Source organism: Schistocerca piceifrons, chromosome 2 (genome assembly GCF_021461385.2).
Source record: "Schistocerca piceifrons isolate TAMUIC-IGC-003096 chromosome 2, iqSchPice1.1, whole genome shotgun sequence".
Lineage (NCBI taxonomy): Eukaryota > Metazoa > Arthropoda > Insecta > Orthoptera > Acrididae > Schistocerca > Schistocerca piceifrons.
Window position 1 is genome coordinate 748,354,444 of NC_060139.1, and position 26,204 is coordinate 748,380,647.

The window sequence follows — 26,204 nt, forward strand, 5'->3', positions numbered from 1 at the left end:
CTCCTCTTAACTAAACTGCCAAGGTTAACTCTCTCTTAGAGTAAGGCAGAAGACAGAAGTTTTCTGCCACTATGTGCATTTTTCGCGTTTTCGCCAATCAAAACGACTACATGAACGCACTCTCAAGTTCGCATTCCCGCTACCGAAATAGTTAGTACTAGCCAATCGTGTGATTCCATAGAAAAATTAAACATCTACCTGTGATCTCCTTCAGCCACCAACGGCTGTCTCCCACGTTGAATGTGCCGTATTTTTCTCTTGCCATCACAGATTCTATCTTCTCTGAAGAACATGCTTTAAGCTCCTCGCTTTCTGAAAGATTACAATATGCTGGGCACACTCTCTCGGCTTGCAATCATAAATCTACCTCAGACATATGCTCCGACAGCCATTACGTGGGAAAAATATTTTACATTTTTCAGTGTCAATAAACTTTACAAAAAGGCGTACACTTTAAGATATTTTATTTTATTCTGAAAGCAACCAGTTTCGGCAATTCATTTTGGCATTTTCAGGCCCCATACGCTTTTTTCAAATCAATGCACTTATCGTATAGCGCCATAAAATTCAATATAATGAATTCCAGTCGTTGTGCAGATGCTTCATACGAAGATGTGATAACAAATGAATTGCCGAAACTGGTTTTTTTTCAGAATAAAATAAAATATCTTAAAGTGCACAGCTGTTGGTAAAGTTTATTTACATTGAAAAGTACATGCCAGCCGATGTCCCCTGGTCGTAATGCACCAACTGAGATTGAAATATTTTATATGTCCTGGATACAAACAGCGGCAACTTTTTCGAGTGTTAGTAAAAAAAAATTTGTTTACAGACCAAGATTTTACTACAGTGACGATGGTCACCATAGGCAGAGAAACTACCTGACAAGAAACTGTAGCACCAGGAAGACATACTCGGGTGTCAATATAGCTTCGTTCACATACACATCATCGGTGGGTATGTAAATGATTACAGTTGCAGTTCTCGGTGACAGGTTGAGGGTCACCAGCGTGCATTGGTGTTGTCCGTGTCCAGTGTCGTTACCAGGCCTGGTAACGTACATAACGGGCGTGAACAGCGTCAGATGTTGAGTGATCACTGTGAAGGACACGGAGGTGCCGCGTACTCGTGTGCGACAGCGTTATCAGCACCTGAGAGAGTTTGAAAGGGTGGCCTCATTATGGGTCTCCATTTTGCCGGCTGGTCGCAGTATTCAGATTAGTAGGGCATTTTGATGTGACAGTGGCCCGATGTTGGACTGCATGGTGATGTGAACGCAGGCACATGGGTCGTCAATATTCCGGCCGACGTCGTCTGATCACCAGAGAGGATGGTCACCCCGTGTTGTGCAACAAGTAAGTTGTACCTAAATAATGGATACTTTGCAACATTCTCTGACGCCACGCGCCATTGATCGGACTTCAGCAGCCACTGGACTAAAGAACTACCGTTCCATAACTAGAATGCCGTTAACACCACAACACAAACGTCTGCGTTTGAGTGGTGCCGTGACTGGGAAACATGGACTGCTGATGAATGGCACTGCACTGTGTTCAGCAGTGAATCACGGTTCTACACTACTCGGAATGACCATCGTCGCTGAGTATTGCGGTGATCTGGGGAGAGATCCCAGTCTTTCAGTGTTTTGGAGAGGCACAACGAAGTTACTCTGGCCGTCATGGTGTATTACTTGTCACGGCTGGTAGGACTGAGGGACCTCTGGCGGCGCAACGGTACACCACAGACATCTTGCACCCTCTCTTGCAACAGTATCGTGGTGCCATTTTTTAACAGGACAGTGTTCGCCCACAAGTGGGATGTGTCTCTATGAACTGTCTCCGTAACGTTGAGATACTCCCATGACCAGCTCGCTGTCTAGTGACTAGCGTTGCTGCCTCTGGATAACGGGGTCTCGGTTTCGATTCCTGGCCCCGTTGGGGATTTTCTCTCCCCGGAGACTGAGCGTTTGTGTTGCCCTCATCATATCATAATCATCTGTGAAAATGGCTAGATTGGACTGAGTAAAGATTGGGACGTTGTAAGGGCACTGATGACCGCGCAGTTGAGCACCGCACAAACCACACAACATCATCAGATCCGACCCCTCGGTCGTCAACACCGTTCCATTGCCAGTATGCAGGATGCGAGAGCCCATTAACAACAGTTGTGGGCCAGATTGCCTCAAGAGAGTGGGTACAACGGCTTTACGACACGCTCCCTAACCGAACCAGTGCATGTCTCCAGACCAGAGTAGGGGCAACACTACGCTAACAGGTGGGTTCATACTGTTAAGTTCTTCGTAAATTTGACTCGATTTTGTAATCACTGAAATGACATCACGTACCATCTCAAACCGTGAATTTTTGTTTCATTTCTTTCTCTCCTTACGAGTGTTGAACTTTTTTGTCAGGCAGTGCAGTTCTTCAAGCAGAGCAGAACTGATCGACAGTCAATAACATCCTACTAAAATCATGAACAGAGAACTTTTAGGTCCACCAACAGACATAGGAATTGTGGATAAAGGCCAAACACGATATACCGGGTGGTTACAATTAAACTTTCCCTATTGAACACGTTATAGCACGGAAACTAATTACCGTACGAGTATCAAACTTTGCAGCATTAATGTCAAGCACATGGGGAAGAGAAATGATGCAGAATGAGTTTAACTGAAACATTTTTAATGTGTTGCTACGGTACGTCATACCATTACATAGCAGTACCGTTACTGCTACAAAAGGGGCTTAATATGGCGCCCATCAGTGTCCATAAGAGTCTTAAAGCGAAAGAATGCATTCTGCACTGTAGAATAAAGCATGTCCATAGGTATGCCGGCTACCTCTCCCGACATGCTGCGCTTCAGATCAGCACATGTGTGAATGTTCCTCTGGTAAAATCTGTCCTTGAGGTAGACCCACAACCAGAAATCACAGGGAGTGAGATCAGGTGATCGTGCTGGCCAAGCATTTAGAAAAGATCGGCTGATAATTCGATCTTTTCCAAATGTGTTTCGGAGGAGCAAGTCAACTTCCCGAGCGATGTGCGGTGGAGCCCCATCTTGCATGAAAACTGTAGAGTTCAATACGTCTCTCTCCTGTAGTGCGGGTACGACATGCTGGCGCAGCAAATCGCAATAACGCTGGCCAGTCACACCGCCCGTCTTTGTTCCTTGAGCGCCAACCTGTTTAAAAAAAGAATGGGCCAATGATGAACGTAGCCGTGAAGCCACACCATACGGTGACACGTTCGCCATACAGAGGAACTTCATGCACACTCGGCAAATCTGTGTGTTCACCTAACCGTCAGAGAAAAATGAGCTTCGTCCATCCATAGAATGGTCTAGGGCCAGCCCTCGTCGACTTCAATCCTTCCGAGAAAGTGGACAGCGCAGTCAACACGTCGTTGTGCGTCCTGAAGTGCAAGCTGCTGTACGATATGGATCTTGTACGGATACCATTTGAGAATGGTTCGAAGCACCTTTTGTACAGTGGACCATGGGGCGTTAAACTGTCGTGACACGGCATGCGCACTGCTTGACGAACGGAAATTAAGAAGTAAGGTAATGCAAGACGGAAAAGATCAACCGTAGTTTCATAGTATCACTCGAGGAACGCTAGGAAAACAGAGCGGATTACACAAGTCCGAAGTCACTGACTTGCCATGTGTTTTTTCAGTTTATAACTGACAGTAGCATATTTTGTTGTACGCTGCGACAGTGGCAATACCCGTATACGTGTTACTTTTTTTTCATTTTACATATGCACTTCACATTTGTCATGGTTGTGCCCTTACCTATTACGCTTGTGCGGAACACTTACCAAAAATGGTTCAAATGGCTCTGAGCACTATGTGACTTAACTTCTGAGGTCATCAGTCACCTAGAACTTAGAACTAGTTAAACCTAACTAACCCAAGGACATCACACACATTCCTGCCCGAGGCAGGATTCGGATCTGCGACCGTAGCGGTCGCTCAGCTCCAGACTGGAGCGCCTAGAACCGCTCGGCCACTCCGAGCGGCTGAACACTTACCAGCGACGCCACTACATGTTGCTTATGTTACATACATGAAATTAGCTAGTCGATGAATTGTGAAATAAATTGTTTGTCTCAAAATAAAATAAAAGCCTACGTAGGAAAATGACTTGCGTCAAGTGAAGTGTTTATCACACTCCTGCTACAACGTTGATAGCAGAGAAACTGACATAGAAATCATAATGCAAAAGGAGTTGCAGACTGACGTCGCAAATACCAGAGATATCTCTGAGGCTGCTCCTCAATGTTTATAGAACAGCGCACGTCCAATTTTCATGTGAATGGAGGGAGAAGTAGTATTTTTGTATCTTTTTCAGAAGCGTTTGTTGGGACGGAACTGCCTGAAATTCTGTTTTCTTTGTTTCTCTGTTCCTTCTGTCATTCGTCCCTTCACCGCCCTACCACACGTTCCCACTCCCACTCCTGCCTCCCCGCCCTTTCCCTCCGTTATTCTTAGACGCGTACACAAGGCTACATACACTTTTGTCAGTTCGCTGAAATAATATAAATCTGATATGTGTAAATATATATGATATCGAATCTTAGTAAGCACACAATACTTATTCGGATTAAAATGCGTGATTTCTAGAAACAATAACTGTTGCTTTCTTTGCAGCGGCGCGATGTAGATTCGCTTTCGCTTTCAAAACCTTTACCAGGTTTTAAAGCAGGGGGAATATAAAAAAAAATAAACAAATAAATACGCGAACGGAAATGCGTAAACCATCTGGAATTAACGTTCGTGTTGTTACGGATCTTGCTCGGTCCACCGACACCAGCCGCTTACGGTCTAAAGTAGGTCTAAATTATAGACCGAAACCGTTTGCCAACCAAAATAAACATATGATACGGTTGAGACTGTTTTACTAAATTTTAATATTTTACGGCGATAGCTGTTCACTCTCCATTCAAAGAACGGATTTTAAAATTTTTTTGCAAGGAATGTTTCTACCAGTGGGTATACAAGGTGGTCCACTGATAGTGACCGGGCTAAATATCTCACGAAATAAGCGTCAAACGAAAAAACTACAAAGAACGAAACTCGTCTAGCTTGAAGGGGGAAACCAGATGGCGCTATGGTTGGCCCGCTAGATCACGCTGCCAAGGTCAAACGGATATCAACTGCGTTTTTTTAAAATAGGAACCCCAATTATTTATTACATATTCGTGTAGTACGTAAAGAAATATGAATGTTTTAGTTGTACCACTTTTCTCGCTTTGGTAGATGGCGCTGTAATAGTCACAATTGTGTAAGTGCGTGGTATCACGTAACATTCCGCCAGTGAGGACGGTATTTCCTTCGTGATACATTACCCGTGTTGAAATGGACCGTTTACCAATTGGGGAAAAGGTCGATATCGTGTTGATGTATGGCTATTTTGATAAAATGCCCACCGGGCGTGTGCTATATATGCTGCTCGGTATCCTGCACGACATCATCCAAGTGTCCGGACCGTTCGCCGGATAGTTACGTTATTTAAGGAAACAGGAAGTGTTAAACCACATGTGAAACGTCAACCATGACTTGCAACAAATGATGATGGCCAAGTAGGTGTTTTAGCTGCTGTCGCGGTTAATCCTCGCAACAGTAGCAGACAAATTGCGAGATAATCGGGAATCTCAAAAACGTCGGTGTTGAGAATGCTACATCAACATCGATTGCACCCGTACCGTATTTCTATGCACCAGGAATTGCATGGCGACGACTTTGAACGTCGTGTACAGTTCTGCCACTGGCCACAAGAGAAATTACTGGACGATGACAGATTTTTTTGTACGCGTTCTGTTTAGCGACGAAGCGTCATTCACCAACAGCGGTAACGTAAACCGGCATAATATGCACTATTGGGCAACGGAAAATCCACTATGGTTGCGACAAGTGGAACATCAGTAACCTTGGCGGGTTAATGTATGATGCGGCATTATGGGAGGAAGGATAATTGGCCCCCATTTTATCGATGGCAATCTAAATGGTGCAATGTATGCTGATTTCCTACGTAATGTTCTACCGATGTTACTACAAGATGTTTCACTGCTTGACTGAATGGCGATGTACTTTCAACATGATGGATGTCCGGCACATAGCAATCGTGCGGTTGAAGCGGTATTGAATAGCATATTTCATGACAGGTGGGTTGGTCGTCAAAGCACCATCCACGGCCCGCACGTTCACCGGATCTGACGTCCCCGGATTTCTTTCTGTGGGGAAAGTTGAAGGATATTTGCCATCGTGATCCGCCTGACAACATGCGTCTACGCATTGTCAATGCATGTGCGAACATTACGGAAGGCGAACTACTCGCTCTTGAGAGGAATGTCGTTTCGTTACACGTATTGCCAAATGCATTGAGGTTGACGGACATCATTTTGAGCATTTATTGCATTAATGTGGTATTTACAGGTAATCTCGTTGTAACAGCATGCGTTCTCAGAAATGATAAGTTCACGAAGGTACATGTATCACATTGGAACAACCGAAATAAAATGTTCAAACGTACTTACGTTCTGTATTTTAATTTAAAAAACCTACCTGTTTCCAACTGTTTGTCTAAAATTGTGAGCCATGTGTTTGTGACTATTACAGCGCCATCTATCACAAAGCGAAAAAAGTGGTCTAACTAAAACATTCATATTTCTTTACGTACTACACGAATATATAATAAAAATGGGGGTTCCTATTTAAAAAAAACGCAGTTGATATCCTTTGACCTATGACAGCGCCATCTAGCGGGCCAACCATAGCGCCATCTGATTTCCCCCTTCAAGATAGACAAGTTTCGTTCTTTGTATTTTTATCGTTTGACGCTTATTTCGTGAGATATTTGGCGCGGTCATATCTTCGTAGCCCTTAGGCCAAATGTACGTTGGCGGCTGTAGGACCGTTCTACATTCTGCTTCGAATGCCGGTTCTGTAAATTTTCTCATTAGTGTTCCTCAAAAAGAACGTCGCTTTACCAGCAGGAATTCCCATTTGAGTTCACAGAGCATCCTTTCATGCTGATCAAAACCTTTCGTTAAGAAATCTAGCAGCCCGCCTTCGAATTGCTTCGATGTCTTCCTTTAATCCCTCCTGGTGGGGATCCCAAACACTCGAGTAGTACTCAAGAATTTGTCGGACCTGTCCCAATACGCGGTCTCTTTTATAGATAATCATCATTTTCCTAAAATGCTCTCAGTAAACTGAAGTCGGCCATTCACCTTTCCTACTACCATCCAGATGTGTTGATTCCGTTTCACATCGCTTTGCAACATTATGCATAGATATTTGATCTGTCTGACTGTGTCAAGCAGCACCTTGCTAATGGTGAATTCGAACGTTACAGGATTGTTTTTCATACTGCTCCGCATTAACTCTCACTTTTCGACATTTACAGCAAGCTGCCATTCGTAACACCAACTAAAAGCTCTGTCTAAGTAATCTTGTATCCTCCTTCAGTCACTCATCGATGACATCTCCCCGTCCACCACAGCGTCATCAGCGAACAGCCGTAGATTGCTGTCCACCCTGTCCGTCAGACCATTTATATACGAGAGTTGGAACTTAAATAGTGGCAGCTATTTATTCACAACCGATACAAAAGGGTTACTTGTTTGCACCTGTTACGGTTCTTCAAAGTAGTCACCATCGTAGTGTAGAACCCGTCGCCAGCGATGTGGAAGGCGTAGTATACCGTTAGCAGAGCCTGTTCTGTTGATGGTGCGAATGGAGTGGTCTACAGTATTGTAACAAGGCCGGTCCCATTCCAAAATACCGTTATCCATGATGGCGGCCATGACGTCAGAGTCATTATGAAATGTTTTCATAACACCGTCACCATTCCAAAGCATCGTTAGTCGACAACAACAAGGTCGCACGCAGTGTATCCGGCACGTGTTGCCTCTCTAGTCTCTATTACCATAGCGGGTTGTGACATAGAGAGAGTCCATTCCAAAGCATCGTTAGTCGACAACAACAAGGTCGCACGCAGTGTATCCGGCACGTGTTGACTCTCTAGTCTTTATTACCGTAGCGGGTTGTGACATAGAGAGAGTTAGCGCCATCTCTCTCTATGTCGCAACCCCGCGCATACATACACGCGCTAGGCAGGACCTATATAAATCAATGCACGACCTACTTCACTCTCACACTGCTCGTATACTTCATTCATCCAATACTTGTCACGTCTTCGTAATTAAACGTGTAAAAATGAAACGATCACGAACCGCCAGTGACAGCAGCAGCAGCAGCAAACGTGCTCATGTGGACGAAGTTCCATTCCCTGGTAAGTACATTTTCAGTATTCTGATATCTACACCCTTTAACTCTGTGTATGAGTGCTACATGTCTTTTATAATGCTCTCTATAAAGATCGCTCCTCCACTTGTTCTGTGTGTGTTCCGGCTTACGTTTTTTACCCTTTTGAATCTCTCTCTCTCTATAAAAATTGCTTATCCACGCCTTTATTTTTACCTCTAACTTGGGTGTCTGAATCTTTTATTTTAAGTGTTACATTTGTTTTGTACTGCTCTCTATAAATATTGTTCATCCACGTGTTGTATGTTACGTGTTATACCCGTTTTCGATCTCTCTCTGTAAAGTTTACTAAGTCTTTTAACGGATTCTATGTTTGTGTATGTGTTAAGTCTTATATCCGTTTTGGACATCTCTATGTAAAGAATGACTTTCCACATGTTGTATGTGTTATAATTAATTTACCGTATCCGCTATAAAGATAGAGCTTCCACGTGGTTATGAGATTAAGGTGTTGATCCATGAATGTAAGAAAGTGCTTAGATAATTGAAACGTGAAAGAAATGTATTTACTTCACCATCTCTTACACAAACAACAACAAAATTACAAATCTCAGGCTCAATTTGACTGGGCGTGGACACGACTCAGTTATTAAGGTGAAGGAGCAAGGTACGAGACATTTCATCAATATTCGCGTCCTCCTTAATAGGTGAGTGATCAGCGTGACGGTTTGCCGTCCTACGGGCCCGGATTCGATTCCCAGCGGGGTCGGGGATTTTCTTCGCTCAGGGACTGGGTGTTGTGCTGTCTTCATCATCATTTCATCCCCATCCGGCGCGCAGGTGGCCCAATGTGGCGTCGAATGTAATAAGACCTGCACCAAGGCGTCCGGACCTGCCCCGCAAGGGGCCTCCCGGCCAATGACGCCAAACGCTCTTTTCTATCTTTTACCAATATTCGTGATCATTCGTTGAGTAGTGCTGTCTGGGGCAGGTGCTGCATCGATACGGCGCGTCGCCTCTGAGCTGTGCGGCGCGAGTCGGCTGCTCGCATCGGCGTCCGCCGCTCTGCGACCAGGCCCAGGTGCCATCTCCGTGTTATACACCCTTTGTGGGACGCCTGGCCGAACCTGTGTCAGACGTTGGCGGTGGATGTAAGAGCCCCCACGCCCTCTTGCTTCTCCGCTCTCTCATCGACGGTCACTCTTCACTCCACATCCACGGTACCTCGAAATTCTCTCCTCTCACGGTACTGCCATTAGTGGACTCGATTTCTAGTGCCACCCGATAACTGATCACTGTTTTATGACCACGCCTCTCCATGCAGGGTGGAAATTTTCTGTCTTGCGGGGGCTGTTGTGTGAGTCGGGAACGTCTCTCTCAGAGATCACTTGAACAGCGGAAAGTTCCACGGGACTAGAAGAAGGCCCAGGTAATAGCAATCTATAAAAAGGGTAGAAAATCGGATGCACATAATTACCGGCCAATTTCAATGACATCGATTTGTTGCAGAATCATGGAACATATTTTGTGTTCAGACATAATGACCTTTCTAGACTCTGATAAGCTCACCTGCAGAAGCCAGCACGGTTTTAGGAAACAGCGGTCATGCGAGACACAGCTCGCCCTCTTTTTGCATGATATACAATAGGCTCTAGATACTCTCTCCCAGGTTGATGCCATATTTCTCGACTTTCGAGAGGCGTTCGATTCAGTTCCGCACTGTCGCTTGCTACAATAAGTGCACGCTTACGGTCAATCCGATGGCATATGCTGTTGGATAGAAAGTTTTCTAACAGACAGGGAGCAGTATGTCGTCCTGAACGGGGTGACTTCAACAGAAACAAGCGTAACTTCAGGTGTGCCCCAGGGCAGCGTAATAGGTCCTCTGCTTTTTTCAATTTACATACACGATCTGGTTGATGTTATTGACAGCGGCCTGAAACTGTTTGCCGATGATGTTGTAGTCTACAGGAAAGTAGTATCACACGAAAGTTGTGAACAAATCAATGAAGATTTGCGAAAAATAAATGCGTGGTGTAATGACTGGCAGTTACCTCTCAATATCAGTAAGTGTAACCTACTGCGTATAACGAGGTGAAAATCCCCATTAACGTAAGAGTAGAAAATAAATGGAAGCGGTAACGTCCGTCAAGAATGTGACTATTCGAAATGATCTCAAGTGGAATTATCAGATTACACAAGTAACGGATAAGGCGAACTCTATATTGCGGTTTATTGGTAGAATCCTGAAGCGATGCAGTCCTTCAACAAAGGAAATAGCTTACAATACATTAGTTAGTCCACTCTTGGAGTATTGTTCGTCTGTATGGAACCCTTACCAGTTGGGTCTGGTTCAAGAGATTGAGAGGGTCCAAAGAAGAGCGGCAAGATTCGTGACTGGGACATTTAGCCATCGCGAGAACGTTACAAATCTCGTAGAGAGTTTGAAGTGGGACACACTTGCAGATTGACGGCGCGCTAAACAGAAGGGGCTACTCACTAGATTCCGAAATCCGATCTTCACCGAGGATGTAGAGCTTATGTTATTACCACCAACTTTCAAATCGCGCAATGATCACCATTCAAAGATAAGGGAAATAAGAGCTCGTACTGAGGCGTTCAGGCCGTCTTTTTTCCCTCTCGTGATCCGCGAGAGGAACAGAGGGGGGAAATTCATTTTGGCGCGAATTGTGCCCTCAGCCACACACCGCTTGGTGGCTACCGGAGTATATATGTAGATGTAGATTTCAACAGCGTTGGTGGCACGTTCTTCCGATGTGTTTCTTCTTTCCGAAGTTATTTTGAAAGCAGCTACCCAACTCTTCTTTGTAACCGCTGTCTCAGCGTGAGGTCTGGACAGACTCATTTATGTGCTCCGTCTCAGAGACTTCTGGCGTCTGTGATTTATAAGGAACCTCCTTACTGTCGAAGAAACATCATTTTAAGAAAAATAACTTGTTTCACACGCCTTCCTGTACGAATTCTTGACGCTTTGTGTACATTCCTCCCAGTGTCTGTGGAGTGCTGGAATTGTTGACTTGTTACTACTCTCTAAGGCAGGTAAAACGACTGTTGTCAGACCAGGAAATTTCACATACTTACCCATTGCATTCTTGACGTTCTGTCCTAATGGCTGCAGGTGTCCACCAGTTTTCTGCACACATGTCACTGTCCACCAGGCACTTCGCAAAGTGTCTGTTCTTAAGCGAGGTGTGGGCGTCCTCCCGCCTACCCCGTGTCTGCTTGCAGAAAGCCTCCAGTGTCCACTTCTGGGGCACTCACCGCATGGAGCCGGCCGGCTTTCTCCTGCGCTGCTGTCAGTGTGAGTCGGCGAAGGAGGGCCCGGCTGGAGGTATCACACAGCTTCTTGTCACGTCTGTCAAGTTTTTGATACAGAATGTTGAGAGTCATGACAAAGTGGTGCATTTCTGTTCACTTGGCACGTGGCACACATGATTCAAAAAGAAAACAAAAACCATCACTCTCTACCCATTACGTTGAATGTGGTCGTAACGTCATACATAAAACATATACAACATAAACATTTAAGATATGTGAAAACCAAAAGTAAAACCATGTACGTCAGAAATAAAAATACTATATATGTACAAGACAAAGAATGATAACATATGAAACACAAATGACCTTTGCACCGTAATTATGTACACCAAAAAAATATATGACACAGACGCCAGCATGAAAAACACTCAAGACAATTAGAAATAATACATGTGACACAAAAGTAAATTTTACGGTGCTGTACTTTCTTATGAAATCATTATATGTTAGAAATGCCCACATGGAGAACACATAAGATCCTTAGAACAAAGGCGTGGGACAGATAATTTAAGTTTACAGTGCAGTAATGTTTATGAAAGAGTTCTATAAAATAGATGCAAAGTGGGTGTCAGTTCAAACATTTGGTCATTGGACTGATAAGGACCAAGACGGACAGGACTGGAGGGGTAACGTCTTAACATTCTTACCAACAGTGCACTATATTCCTTCTCAGTGAATATATAAATGAGACTGGTGCCTTCTTTTCTACCACAGAACATATAATCATTACGTATAACATATGCATCACTGATAAATGTGCGTACAACTGGTATCTGGAAGTCCTCCAATTTATTTTCTATGTTGATATTGTATAGTGTCAGCCGTGCGAGTCGCATGAACAGACTAGAATGTCAATAAAGAAACTTTTTTTTCGTGTACCTAGCTTTGCTCCTTCACCTTAGTAACTGAGTCGTGTCCACGCCCAGTCAAATTGAGCCTGAGATTTGTAATTTTGTTGTTGTTTGTGTAAGAGATGGTGAAGTAAATACATTTCTTTCACGTTTCAATTATCTAAGCACTTTCTTACATTCATGGATCAACACCTTAATCTCATAACCACGTGGAAGCTCTATCTTTATAGCGGATACGGTAAATTAATTATAACACATACAACATGTGGAAAGTCATTCTTTACATAGAGATGTCCAAAACGGATATAAGACTTAACACATACACAAACATAGAATCCGTTAAAAGACTTAGTAAACTTTACAGAGAGAGATCGAAAACGGGTATAACACGTAACATACAACACGTGGATGAACAATATTTATAGAGAGCAGTACAAAACAAATGTAACACTTAAAATAAAAGATTCAGACACCCAAGTTAGAGGTAAAAAAAAAAAGGCGTGGATAAGCAATTTTTATAGAGAGAGAGATTCAAAAGGGTAAAAAACGTAAGCGGGAACACACACAGAACAAATGGAGGAGCGATCTTTATAGAGAGCATTATAAAAGATATGTAGCACTCATATACAGAGTTAAAGGGTGTAGATATCAGAATACTGAAAATGTACTTACCAGGGAATGGAACTTCGTCCACATGAGCACGTTTGCTGCTGCTGCTGCTGTCACTGGCGGTTCGTGATCGTTTCATTTTTACACGTTTAATTACGTAGACGTAACAAGTATTGGATGAATGAAGTATACGAGCAGTGTGAGAGTGAGGTAGGTCGTGCATTGATTTATATAGGTCCTGCCTAGCGCGTGTATGTATGCGCGGGGTTGCGACATAGAGAGAGATGGCGCTAACTCTCTCTATGTCACAACCCGCTACGGTAATAAAGACTAGAGAGTCAACACGTGCCGGATACACTGCGTGCGACCTTGTTGTTGTCGACTAACGATGCTTTGGAATGGACTTTCTCTATGTCACAACCCGCTACGGTAATAAAGACTAGAGAGGCAACACGTGCCGGATACACTGCGTGCGACCTTGTTGTTGTCGACTAACGATGCTTTGGAATGGTGACGGTGTTATGAAAACATTTCATAATGACTCTGACGTCATGGCCGCCATCATGGATAACGGTATTTTGGAATGGGACCGGCCTTGTTACAATACTGTCTACTGCCTGTCGAATCTCTGGAACAGTTCTGAACCGAATGCCACGAAGTGGCTCCTTCATCTTGGGAATCAAATCAAAGTCACAAGGACTTAAGTCCGGGGAGTATGGTGGGCGGCACTGTACTTCCTAGTCCCATCGACCGAACAGAGCAGCCACAGCTTACGCTGTATGCGCCCGCGTGTTGTCGTGCAACATGTGTCGCCCCTTCTTTCGCACCATCAACCGAACAGGCTCTGAAAACGGTGTACTATTCCTTCCGTATTGCTGGCAACGTGTTTTACACAACGCTGGTGACTACTCTGAAGGACAGTAACAGGCGCAAACATGTAACTCTTTTGTGTCGGCTGTGTATAAATAGTTGCAACTATTTAAGCTCCAACTCTCGTATATTACAGACAATAAGAGCGGTCCTATCAAACGTCCCTCGGCCACCTCTGGCTACACTCTTGTCTCTGATGAACACTCGCCCTCGAAGACAACGTACTAGGTCCTATTACCTAGAAAGTCTTCGAGCCACTCACATATCTGGGAATCTAAACCGTATGCTCGGACTTTGTCAGCAGTCTGCAGTTGGAAACCGTGTAGAACGCTTTCCGGAAATCTAGGAATATGAAAAATGCCTGTTGCCCTCAATCCACGATCTGTGGGTTATCAAGCATGCTGATTTATGATCAGAAGATTTTGTTCAAATGGTTCAAATGGCTCTGAGCACTATGGGACTTAACATCTGTGGTCATCAGTCCCCTAGAACTTAGAACTACTTAAACCTAACCAACCTAAGGACATCACACACATCCATGCCCGAGGCAGGATTCGAACCTGCGGCCGTAGCAGTCGCGCGGTTCCGGACTGAGCGCCTGAACCGCTAGACCACCGCGGCCGGCAGAAGATTTTGTGTCTCAAGAAAATTTCTTGTATTCGAACTCAGAATGTGATTGAGAATTCTGCAGCAAACCGACGTCAAGGATATTGGTCCGTAATTATATAGATCCGTAAATTTACCCTTCTTATATATAGCAGTCACCTGCGCATTTTTTCAATCGCTTGCGACTTTGCGCTAAGCGACAGATTCGGTATAAATGCAGTTTAAGCAATGCCATGGAGCACTCTCTGTAAAACTGAATTGGTATTCCATCTGGACCTGGCGACTTATTTGTTTGCAACTCTTCGAGTTCTTTCTCTCCGTCACAGATGCCTGTTTGTATATCCTATCTGCGAGAGTCAAAGGACGGTCTGTTTGTATGGTCGTGCTGCGTCATTTCAAATATTGCTTCTTACTCGAATTGAATTATAAGCTAAATATTCAAATACCTTAGAGGAATTAAGCAGGGTGACGTCCTCGACAGCAGCCAACAATTCGACAAAAGCACACCCTGCCGTTTTCAAGCAATAACTCCAGCAAATAAGGGCCGTGGAGATGAATTTAAAACCTCGGTTTGCAGAGAAACTCCGGAAAGATAACACACACACAATTTAAACACTAGCGCCATCATAAACCAAACATCACCGACGTCAGACGTTATCGATAATGAAATTAATAATCAACGGGACATGAGGGAGATAGCGTTAACTACGTACCTCTGGTTTTTGATGAGAGGCAGAGCAGAATTCATGCAGAATTTAAACAAAAACCGCCATCGCTATTTATAAGGTTACTTGCTAATGTAATGTCAACCGCTACCTCAATAACACTATTCAAATAGCTTCAAGTGCATGCCAGAATCTCCATTCCATAGGATGACCGGTGCCAAGGCAATGTTCTGCAAAGGCGCATTTGCTCGGCTGTTGTGAGCGTGTGTGCTACTTAAGCTCATTGTCAGCACACCGGTTCTCCACAGCCCAGACAGTGTGACCAATACATGACATGCTACAACTGCAAGGAATGTGGTAGACCCTCGCCTTACGCAAAGTAAGATCGTTCTTTACGGATCGTAAAAGGACCCTGGTGGTGATCGAAAAACACACTTTACACCATATTTCCGAAAAATGCTCTCTACATAAGGCAAAAAGGCCGCAGACTTTGGTGCCACCTTGGTGCGCAGTTGATCGATAGCGCAAGTCACGTCTGATCTGTGTTTCACTATAACTATTCTGACGAAAGGTGACCTTGAGATGGGCTAACTCGGCTGACATCTAGAGCCCGAGGTGGCATGGGTACATTGCCTTGTCACCGGTCACCCTATTGAACATAACAACACGGATATACTGCCGTGTACTTGCGGCTATTGGGATAGTGATATTAAAGTAGCAGTTGAAATTAAATTAACAAGTACCCATAAAAACAGAGATGATGGTTTTTGTTTAAAATGTGCATGGAATCTTGCTCTCTCCCTTGCAAAAACCAGAGGGACAGAGTCACCCGCTGATTACACAGGCCAACGACGCAAAAACTTTTTTGCTGAAAATAGCTTATTCTTATGTTTTTAGGGCGGGAAATCCAAATATGATACTTAAAAAACTGTATCACCCACCATTTCTTTAAGTTTTACACTGAAATTTATTAAATTAAGCGATTTTTTAAATAATTTAACAGCTTTTATATAATTAAAATAATTTAGAAAGGAGGTGTAATGAATGTAGATGACGTTGGTAGCACTGCTAAAAAACGTTTCCTGTCAAAAAAAGGTCGATTCTGTTTTTGTGTTAACAGATGGTGTTTTGTTTACTGTCAACCTAACCTCACTTTCCCGTTTCCTGTTCATGGGCTCAGTACAATGTCTAATAGGGGTTGTAAAAACTCTGCTGACAGTTTTTTTTTATATTTGTGGTGAATTTGTGATTAAAATAAAACAAAGAAACATTACAGACTTTGTGAAAAAGTTCATCTGTCATACTATGGATCTAAACTTGGTGATCAAGATAAATTTTGGGCGCCGCATAAGGTATGTTACGTGTGTATTGAAGATCTGAGAAGATCGTCCAAAAAGGAGAAAAAAGCCTTTCGATTTGCTGTTCCTATGATATGGAGGGGGCCAAGAAATCATTCCAATGATTGCTACTTTTGCAGTGTTGATATTACTGGTCATAATTCGAAAAACAAGAACGTAATAAGCTACCCTAACCTTCCGTTCGTCATCCGACCAGTAGGGCATGGTGTAGATTTGCTGGATCCTGAACCACCTGATGATTCTAATTCTATTCCAACAAAAGTATTTTCTGATATACAGTCTGATTTAGATGAACCAGATGATAATGAATTCCATTGTAATACAGAAAGTCTAGAGCCCAAATTGTGTACTCAGACCGAGCTGGGCTTAATGAAAGAAAAACCTGGATTTCTTGGCTCTAGATTAAAAGAAAAGAACTTATTGGCCATTGGAACCAGCATATACGCGTATAGAAACAGAGAGCAGCAATTTTCCGACCTTTTTCAACAAGAAAGTGATTTAGTGTATTGCTCAGACATTCCCCGTCTGATGAATGAGTTTGGTAATGAATACAAAAAGGAAGACTGGAGGCTGTTTAGTGATTCATCCAAAATTAGTTTAAAGGCTGTTTTATTACACAATGGTAACATGTATGCATCTAAAAGAAGGCGTCTTTGTTGGACCTGACATTAGAAAATTGTTTGATGTTAACTTTGAATCCACAATGACCTAAAATCAGAAACAAGCATTGGTATCATTCAAGCAAGTCGTTACAAAGTTCTTAGGACATGAAAAAGACTTAGAATGTGTTTCTATTATAGCTACAATGTTAAATAAGCTTAAAACTTTAGGATGTTTGATGAGCCTGAAAGTTCACTTTTTGAACAGTCACCTTGATTACTTCCCGGACAATATGGGAGGTGTTAGTAAGGAGCAAGGAGAGCGTTTTCACCAGGACATTAAAGTGATGGAAAAACGCTACCAAGGCCGCTGGAATATCAACATGATGGGGGACCACTGTTGGTCACTTCACCGAGAAGTTCAGCAAGCGACTCCTCGTAGAAAAACCTATAAAAGAAGCTTAAAAGAAAAAAGAGAAAGAAAATACAAACCAATTCCAGCTGACAAGTGAAACCTCTACTAACACATGTCATTGTTTTAAGTAGCTTACTGTAAATAGAAACCATGCTTATGTTGTAACAAAGCGTTTCATTAATTTCCCCCGTTTACCATATAACATAGGATTTTTACACTAGATAATAAAATGCATATTGCTCGAAAAACGTGGGTGATGCAAAGAAATTAAGGCTAGATTTGGATTCAGCTCATAAAAATCTATAAAGATCAGCTATCAAAGTAAAAATGTTTTTTCAAAAAAAAAAAATTCGTCAGCCTGTGTTATTAATTTCAGTATGGATAACTTCTGAATCGGTCATCTTTGGTTTGTGATAGCGCTAGTGTTTAGAGTGTGTGTGTGTGTGTGTGTGTGTGTGTGTGTGTGTGTGTCTTTCTGGAGTTTCTCTGCAAACCGAGGTTTTAAATTCCCTCCACAGCGCTTATTTGCTGCAGTTATGGCTTGAAATTGGGGGAGTGCGTTCCCGTCCAAATATCGGTGGTTGTCGACGTCGCCACACGACTGGATTCCCATAAGTTATCTGAACACAGTATCCGTCGGGAGAAACGCAGGTCTCACATGAAACAGATAGGTTGTTCACTTCGCCTTATAGGTAGCGTGAATTCTTCTCTTTGAATTCCTATGGAGCCTTTTACGTTATTATTATTGCCATAACTTTACGTGACGTCCCCTCTCCACTTTTTGTCGTCCCTGTTGATGTTGAGCCGCTACTGCTACAGCTCGGTCGGTGGAATGGAGACGCGATGCGCAGTGATGGTTGTCCCCGTCGGATAACGTGGAACAGCACCTGAAAATCTCTAAAGAAAATTGTTCCTCGCGTAATGTATGAAAGTCCGTTTGCGAGTCCGTACAGCCTTCTCAGCGATGCGAACTGCTGATTTTAATTGTTTGTTCGTTTCACACCACTGAAGCGAGGAAAAATTCATTTGCGGTTCAGTATTAGTAGTTGTTGTTACGTTGGTAGGCAGAACTGTTCACCAAGGCGCGACGCAAATCCAGAGATAATCTGTAATGCTATCTTGCTTTCGTGCGTCATAGTATTATTTCGGGAAAACACTCCTTTCAATGCTCAATGTTCATCAAGTCACTCTTTCAGTTACAATCTTCACGGTTAATTAATTTTGATCATCAACTATCACACAGTTCAATTAATGATGGAGCCAACACGTGAGATTTCCATTACTAACGAACAATTTTCATTGTTACTTCTTAGCAGTTAGGTTATAATCATCGCACCACACGCACGCCGATGGATCAGATCAATTACGATTCTTTTCAGTTCGGTGATCGTGACAATTACGACGACTTTTACAATCGGCGTATTTGTATTATCTTCGTGTGGTCGTATTAATGTTTCCTACTCAAGGCTAATCAGGTATTGCAGTCTTCAATACTATGTCCATTCTTCGTTGAAACTGTTCACTTCGAAGAAGATTGAGTCCAACAATAACATCTGCAATAATTAAAGTTCATTAACTCATCGTACACTATCAGAATATCACTCACGACTTGATAGCAAGCAAGCTAGCAAGCGACTAACATTTCCATGATCGAGCATTGCAGACGCATTGAATTACCTTTTCGCCGCGTTTACAACTCCATTTCACAATAAATGTTATCTCTGACCGACATATTCCTTTGGACTTAACTTTCGTCGTACTGATTTGCAGTTGTTACTGAAATGTTTTGATAGCTATTTAAAAATAACCTTTCTTTCTTTCTACCTTTATACACTACTGGCCATTAAAATCGGTACACCACTAAGGCGACGTGCTATAGACGTGAAATTTAACCGACAGGATGAAGACGCTGTGATATGCAAATGATTAGCTTTTCAGAGCATTCACACAAGGTTGGCGCCGGTGGCGACACTTACAACGTGCTGACATGAGGAAAGTTTCCAACCGATTTCTCATACACAAACAGCAGTTGACCGCCGTTGCCTGGTGAAACGGTGTTGTGATGCCTCGTGTAAGGAGGAGAAATGTGTACCATCACGTTTCCGACTTTGATAAAGGCCGAATTGTAGCCTATCGCGATTGCGGTTTATTGTATCGCGACATTGCTGCTCGCGATGGTCGAGATCCAATGACTGTTAGCACAATATGGAATCGTTAGGTTCAGGAGGGTAATACGGAACGCCGTGCTGGATCCCAACGGCCTCGTGTCACTAGCAGTCGAGATGACAGGCATCTTATCCTCATGGCTGTAACGGATCGTGCAGCCACGTGTCGATCCGTGAGTCAACAGATGGGGACGTTTGCAAGACAACAACCATCTGCACGAACACTCCGACGACGTTTGCAGCAGCATGGACTATCAGCTGGGAGACCATGGCTGCGGTTACCCTTGACGCTGCATCACAGACAGGAGCACCTCCGATGGTGTACTCTAGGACGAACCTGGGTGCACGAATGGCAAAACGCCATTTTTTTCGGATGAATCCAGGTTCTGTTTACAGCATCATGATGGTCGCATCCGTGTTTGGCGACATCGTCGTGAATGCACATTAGAAGCGTGTATTCGTCATCGCCATACTGGCGTATCACCCGATGTGATGCTATGGAGTGCCATTGGTTACACGTCTCGGGCACCTCTTGTTCGCACTGACGGCACTTTGAACAGTGGACGTTACATTTCAGATATGTTACGACCCGTGGCTCTACCCTTCATTCGATCCCTGCAAAACCCTACATTTCAGCAGGATAATGCACGACCGCATGTTGCAGGTCCTGTACGGGCCTTTCTGGATACAGAAAATGTTCGACTGCTGCCCTGACCATCACATTGTCCAGATCTCTCACCAATTGAAAACGCCTGGTCAATGGAGGCCGAGCAACTGTGTCGTCACATTACGCCAGTCACTACTCTTGATGAACTGTGGTATCGTGTTGAAGCTGCATGGGCAGCTGTACCTGTACACGCCATCCAAGCTCTGTTTGACTCAATGTCCACGCGTATCAAGGCCGTTATTACGGCCAGAGGTGGTTGTTCTGGGTACTGATTTCTTAGGATCTATGCACCGAAATTGCGTGAAAATGTAATCACATGTCATTTCTAGTATAATATATTTGTCCAATGAATACCCGTTTATCATGTGCATTTCTTCTTGGTGTAGCAATTTTAATGGCAAGTAGTGTATTATGTATACTCAGTAATTATTGAAATTGGTGTTCATCAAAACTTTAAGGTGTTATATTATTGTCAAAGTTGTCGTACCTGTCAGGATAACACTGTTCCCTACTTTAAATTATTGTGACATTCTTAATTAGGTTTTCGGGTTTCTTGGGGTGTCACAATTACTTCTTAATTTGATATAAAGTGAAAGGTAAAATAGAGGGGGAGACATAAATGCACTGGTACGTAAGATAGCTGCTACTTTACAGGCTGTTGCGGTTGCAGGTGGACGAGGGCATCGAGGCGATGCTGTGCTGCTGGCTGCAGCAGCTGCGCGAGTTCGGCGGCCCCGAGGTGGCGGAGCGGCCGGACCTGCTGAAGGGCTCGTTCGGCTCGCTGCAGCACCTGGCGAGGCCCGCCACGCTGGCCGGCTCCACGGGGTCGCTGGCGCAGGCGCGCTCCTACCTGCAGGCCGACACGCGCGCGCGCTACAACGTGAGTACGGAAAGAAAACACACTACTCACTGACCGTCTGTACTTAACTACAGACAATCCTCGAGGGTTGGGATCACAGGGAATGAATATACCGACTGGTTAGCCAAGTTGGCTACAAGGATGACGAATTTGGAGGCGGTGGTACCGGAACCGGACCTTCAGTCGATTCTATATCGACAATTGTTGGCCACGTCCTCCGACATGAGGATCCACCCCACTGTCGGGTGGTGCCCCTCTCACGATGGTCCACATCCTACTGAACTTCCCTAATTTGACAAACTTATGGTTAAACATTAAACATGCTGACATGCTACCTCTGGTACAACAGACGACGCCAAATCGGCTGATTTGGTGTTACGTTTCACTCGTGAAAATAGTTTTTGATCTTCTGTGTGACGTAGAGCACTTTAGCCTCGTTGGCTGCTTGAGGGATATGATGGGTGCCCTGTCGGCTGCTCCGACCCAAGGGGCCCTAGGCTGCCCCTGCTCGGTGGTCTGACCTGGCTCCTTCACTTCCAACCTTTACAAATCTTCTTAGTCTATTACATCTATTGCTGGTTGACAGACTTGTCGCAATTGTTCTGTTTCATGAGATTTTTATCTTGTCCATGTACGTGGTTTTCTTGTGGTAGTGGAAGGTGTGGAGGGACTGGTCGGATGTAGAGGTTGAGAGAGTGTGTATCCAGTTGCATAACGTGTCCCATGGATCTCCATCTCCTTTTTGGGAGGGGCAACTCTCCCACCTTCAACATTTTACTCGTCTCTCACTTGCATTTGCTTTCATCTCTTGGCTTTCTTGATTCTCGGATACAACTGAGTCCAGTTGGATTTTTCTTCTGTGTCATAGGTAGAATCTTAAGGAAATGTAACTCATCCACGAAGGAAGTGGCTTATTCTTGTGTATGGTTCACCTATCTGGGGTCCCTACCAGATAGGACTGATAGAAGAGGTAGAGAAGATCCGACGAAGAGCGGCAAGTTTCGTCGCGGGATCGTTTAGTCGGCACGAGAGCGTTACGGAGCTGCTCGAAAAACTCCATTGGCAGACGTTACAAGAGAGGAGTTGTGCATCACGGAGAGATTTGCTATTGAAATTTCGAGAGAGCACTTTACGGGAAAAGTCGGATAACATATTACTCCCCCCTACATACGTCTCGCGTAAAGATAAAGAGGAGAAAATTCGACAAATTAGAGCCAATACACAGGCTTACCGACAATCACTCTTCTCACGCGCTATTCGCGAATGGAACAAGGTTGGATGGCTCAGGTAGTGCTACAAAAAGTACCCTCCGCCACACACCATTACATGGCTTGTGGAGTATGATGTAGATGTCTTTCCTCTGCGGGAACTATTCTTGTCTTCACACATAAAGGATTAGGGGACCGACGGTCTCATAGTTTGGTCCTTTAACCCCATCAACCCTTCCATCCAATCCTCAAGGCGCTGCACAGCTCTAGGAAACGCTGCCCCGAGACACATTGTTCTACATTGAAATTCCACCATAAACTGTTTTCTTTAAGTATTAGTGTCAAACGGAATAAACTTCAGCATACAATGTACATATATATACGAGGGTTGGCCGGCCGGAGTGGCCGTGTGGTTAAAGGCGCTTCAGTCTGGAACCACGTGACCGCTACGGTCGCAGGTTCGAATCCTGCCTCGGGCATGGATGTGTGTGATGTCCTTAGGTTAGTTAGGTTTAAGTAGTTCTAAGTTCTAGGGGACTGATGACCACAGCAGTTAAGTCCCATAGTGCTCAGAGCCATTTGATATTTAACATTGTTTACTAACGAACTCAGTGCACTTAGCATGGGCTAGCAACAACTTACCATTGTTTACTTGCTAGGAGAATTAAGGGGAGGTTTACTATCTTTGGCCCGAAAAAAGCATGTTCTTTGAGAATTTTTTTCTCAGGATGTGTTATAGATATTAATGTAAAATTTGGTCGATATGTTTACTGACATTATCTCTACAAACTGGAATTTTTTCAACCGGAAATATCGAAGAGCAAAGGCGGAAGTGCCGTCGGAGCGAAATAAAATTTCGATGTAGACCTCCACGCGCGGTATGTCACAGGTCAGCCTGCTCGTTTGAAATCAAAACTGAGTCGACGTTAGCGAAGTATATAAGATTCTTCAGGGGTTGTACCTCGCTTAAGTTATTTGAACCACAGGAAACCAAATAGCGGCCGTTTGAAAGAAAGAGGGTTTTTTCATCGATTTTTCGACTTCGTCGGACAAGTAAAAATATTTGTAGGTGATGGATCGGAATAAAAGCGGTACAACTCCTAGACAATTTAGTTATCTTCGTCGGAAACAAAGAATCATGCCAATCGCTTCAGTAGATTTGATGTTACCATACCACGCGATGAAACAAAAAGTCATTTCGAGAAAAACGCGTTTGAAGTTATGACTACATATAAATGTAGTATTATGCAACTTGCGTTCAATCTGCTATTCTGGGTCCATAAACAAGTCCTTCCTCTTCCTCATAGAGGGCGTTTTGCACGATCTGGGCCATCCTGCACTGCTCCAGAGCCGCTCGTACGGCCGGTGACAAGCGGTTTTCGGCCGCTGGAATCCGGTGGTCGTCCGAATGCTTGGCGAACTGCGCCGAATAGAGTCCCAGGATGACGTCCATCGTTGTCATGGTCTTCTAAATTGATGAATACCCTTCGTTGAAGCTGCTCACTGCCAGGAAAGTCGCAATCTCCACAGTGTTCGCACCAGAATGCAAATGCTTGGGGGCTAACTTCCCAACGCACACGTCCAAACTTTGATTTGAATTTTGTGTGTTTCCTTCCTAGCACCGGTACAGTAACTCGTCCTCCAAAAGGGCATCGCAGATCGGGTGAACCACTTTTTGAACTTCTTTGGAGAGCGGCTGGTCGTGTTGATATTCGTCCAGATGTCCGGTAGCGTCTGCAAAGCGCCACTTGCACCAACTAGTTTCCCCAGCCGGACAATTTGGTGTTGTCAGTGGTCATCCGTCTAACACTTGTGGAAATACGTTTCCCAAACTGCCTTCTTCATCTATTCCACCGAATTGTAATACCGTCGGATTTTTTATTCAACAGCGAATAACAAACATTTTTGTTCCGTATTCGGAAAAACCGTTTCGGGGGTGGATTCTAAACACTTTTATGGATCGAAAAATGCAGTTTAAAAAAATCGATTTTTTGAACCAAAAGGTAGTAAACGTCCCCTTAACGCAGCTTTATTGCAAAACGTCTCAAAAATACATATTTGAAATCTTCGAATTGTTTCAGTTGTTTGTGTTAAGATTATATTTCATAACGATTTTTGTGGGGAGTGGGTATGGATAGAGGGGGATAACAACCCGACTGGATCCGCGCCTTGTCCGCCTCTCACTCCCCCCAAAGTTTCTAGCGAAACCGGACACATCACTAGGAAGTTGGGAAATAGTACTGTTAACTAGGTTCCTCTGACGTGCAGCTGCCTACATCGCAGATACCTCGCACGTCATTAATTGTAGCAGTGATGGAGAAGCGGATCCGTGATACTGGTAGGGTGGGTGGCCAGCAGCCGGTAATGAGAGCGGACGGGCCTTCACGGGGAGCTGGCGGCTCGGCCGGGCTCGGCTGCGCTCGGCTCAGTGGGTCGCGGGATGGCGCCAGGCGTGTCGGTAATTGCGCCCAGATTACTGGCTCGCCAGCGCCGCGCGCCATATAAATTGCAGCCGCCTGCGCCACTGGCAGCTGCCGTGCCTCAACCGGCCGCGTCCCGTCCCGTTCCAGCCTGCGGCATCCCATTGCCTGCGGTGCACGAAGCAGTGTCGGCTTGTCTCCAGTCCGCATGTCAAGTCGCGGGGCTCGCCTGCCACAACTGAATGACAGAAACGCTGTTAACGAAGAAGGACACTGCAGTGTCTCCGCGACTTGGTGTGGCTGGAGACGAGGCGGCAAAAAAGGTTATCCACCAGATAACTGCCGTTCCAGAGGAGCCCAAAGAGCTGTTTTCGTGACATAAGAGACTAGATGGCCATAAAGCGTGTGTATTTGTCTGATATGATAGAATATTTGCGCAATAATATGCACTAGCCGAACCTAACATGGCGAAGATTCATCGGAATTCGCGTTAAGCGGATGTTGGCAAATTAGACTTCCGGTGTAATTCTACTGCAGTAAATACAAAAACCAATCACTTTGAATAATGCTGTTTATTAGGCACAAATAACACAGTTACCCGCTTATAACAGAGAGGTTCATCATCAGCAGGCTGTTTACACTTAATATTACTGTATGTTGTGTGACGTTCGCTGATATAAGGGAAAAAAATGGGCAGGTGCAAATACTTAGGTATTACAATTACGAACAATTTAAATTGGAAGGAACACGTAGAAAATATTGTGGGGAAATCTAACCAAAGACTGCGTTTCATTAACAGGACACTTAGAAAATGTAACAGACCTACTAAGGAGACTGCCTACACTACGCTTGTCCGTCCTCTTTTAGAATACTGTTGCGCAGTGTGAGATCCTTACCAGATAGGACTGACTGAGTACATCGAAAAAGTTCAAAGAAAGGCAGCGCGTTTTTTATCATCGCGAAATATGGAAGAGAGTGTCACAGAAATGATAAAGGATTTGGGATGGACATCATTAAAAGAATGGTGTTTTTCGTTGCGACGGAATCTTCTCACGAAATTCCAATCACCAACTTTCTCCTCCAAATGCGAAAATATTTTGTTGACACCGACTTACACAGGGAGGAACGATCACAAAGACAAAATAACGGAAATCAGAGCTCGTACAGAAAGATATAGGTGTTCATTCTTTCCGCGCGCTATACGAGATTGGAATAATAGAGAATCGTGAAGGTGGTTCTGAAACGTCCCCCTAGAAAAATTAATGAATTACTGTGCTGATAAACCTCTTACATTATTTGATTTTC

The 26,204-nt window shown here is 44.1% G+C and overlaps 1 protein-coding gene across 1 annotated transcript in view; it reads left to right on the top strand.

The window, feature by feature from the left end:
- The window catches only part of LOC124775818 (retinal guanylyl cyclase 2-like), a 295,210-nt gene that overhangs the window by 65,649 nt on the left and 203,357 nt on the right, over positions 1 to 26,204 (top strand). Inside the window, exon 3 of the mRNA XM_047250651.1 lies at positions 21,083 to 21,292. Coding sequence (XP_047106607.1) covers positions 21,083 to 21,292 — 210 coding nt within the window. The remainder of the gene's footprint in view (positions 1 to 21,082; positions 21,293 to 26,204) is intronic.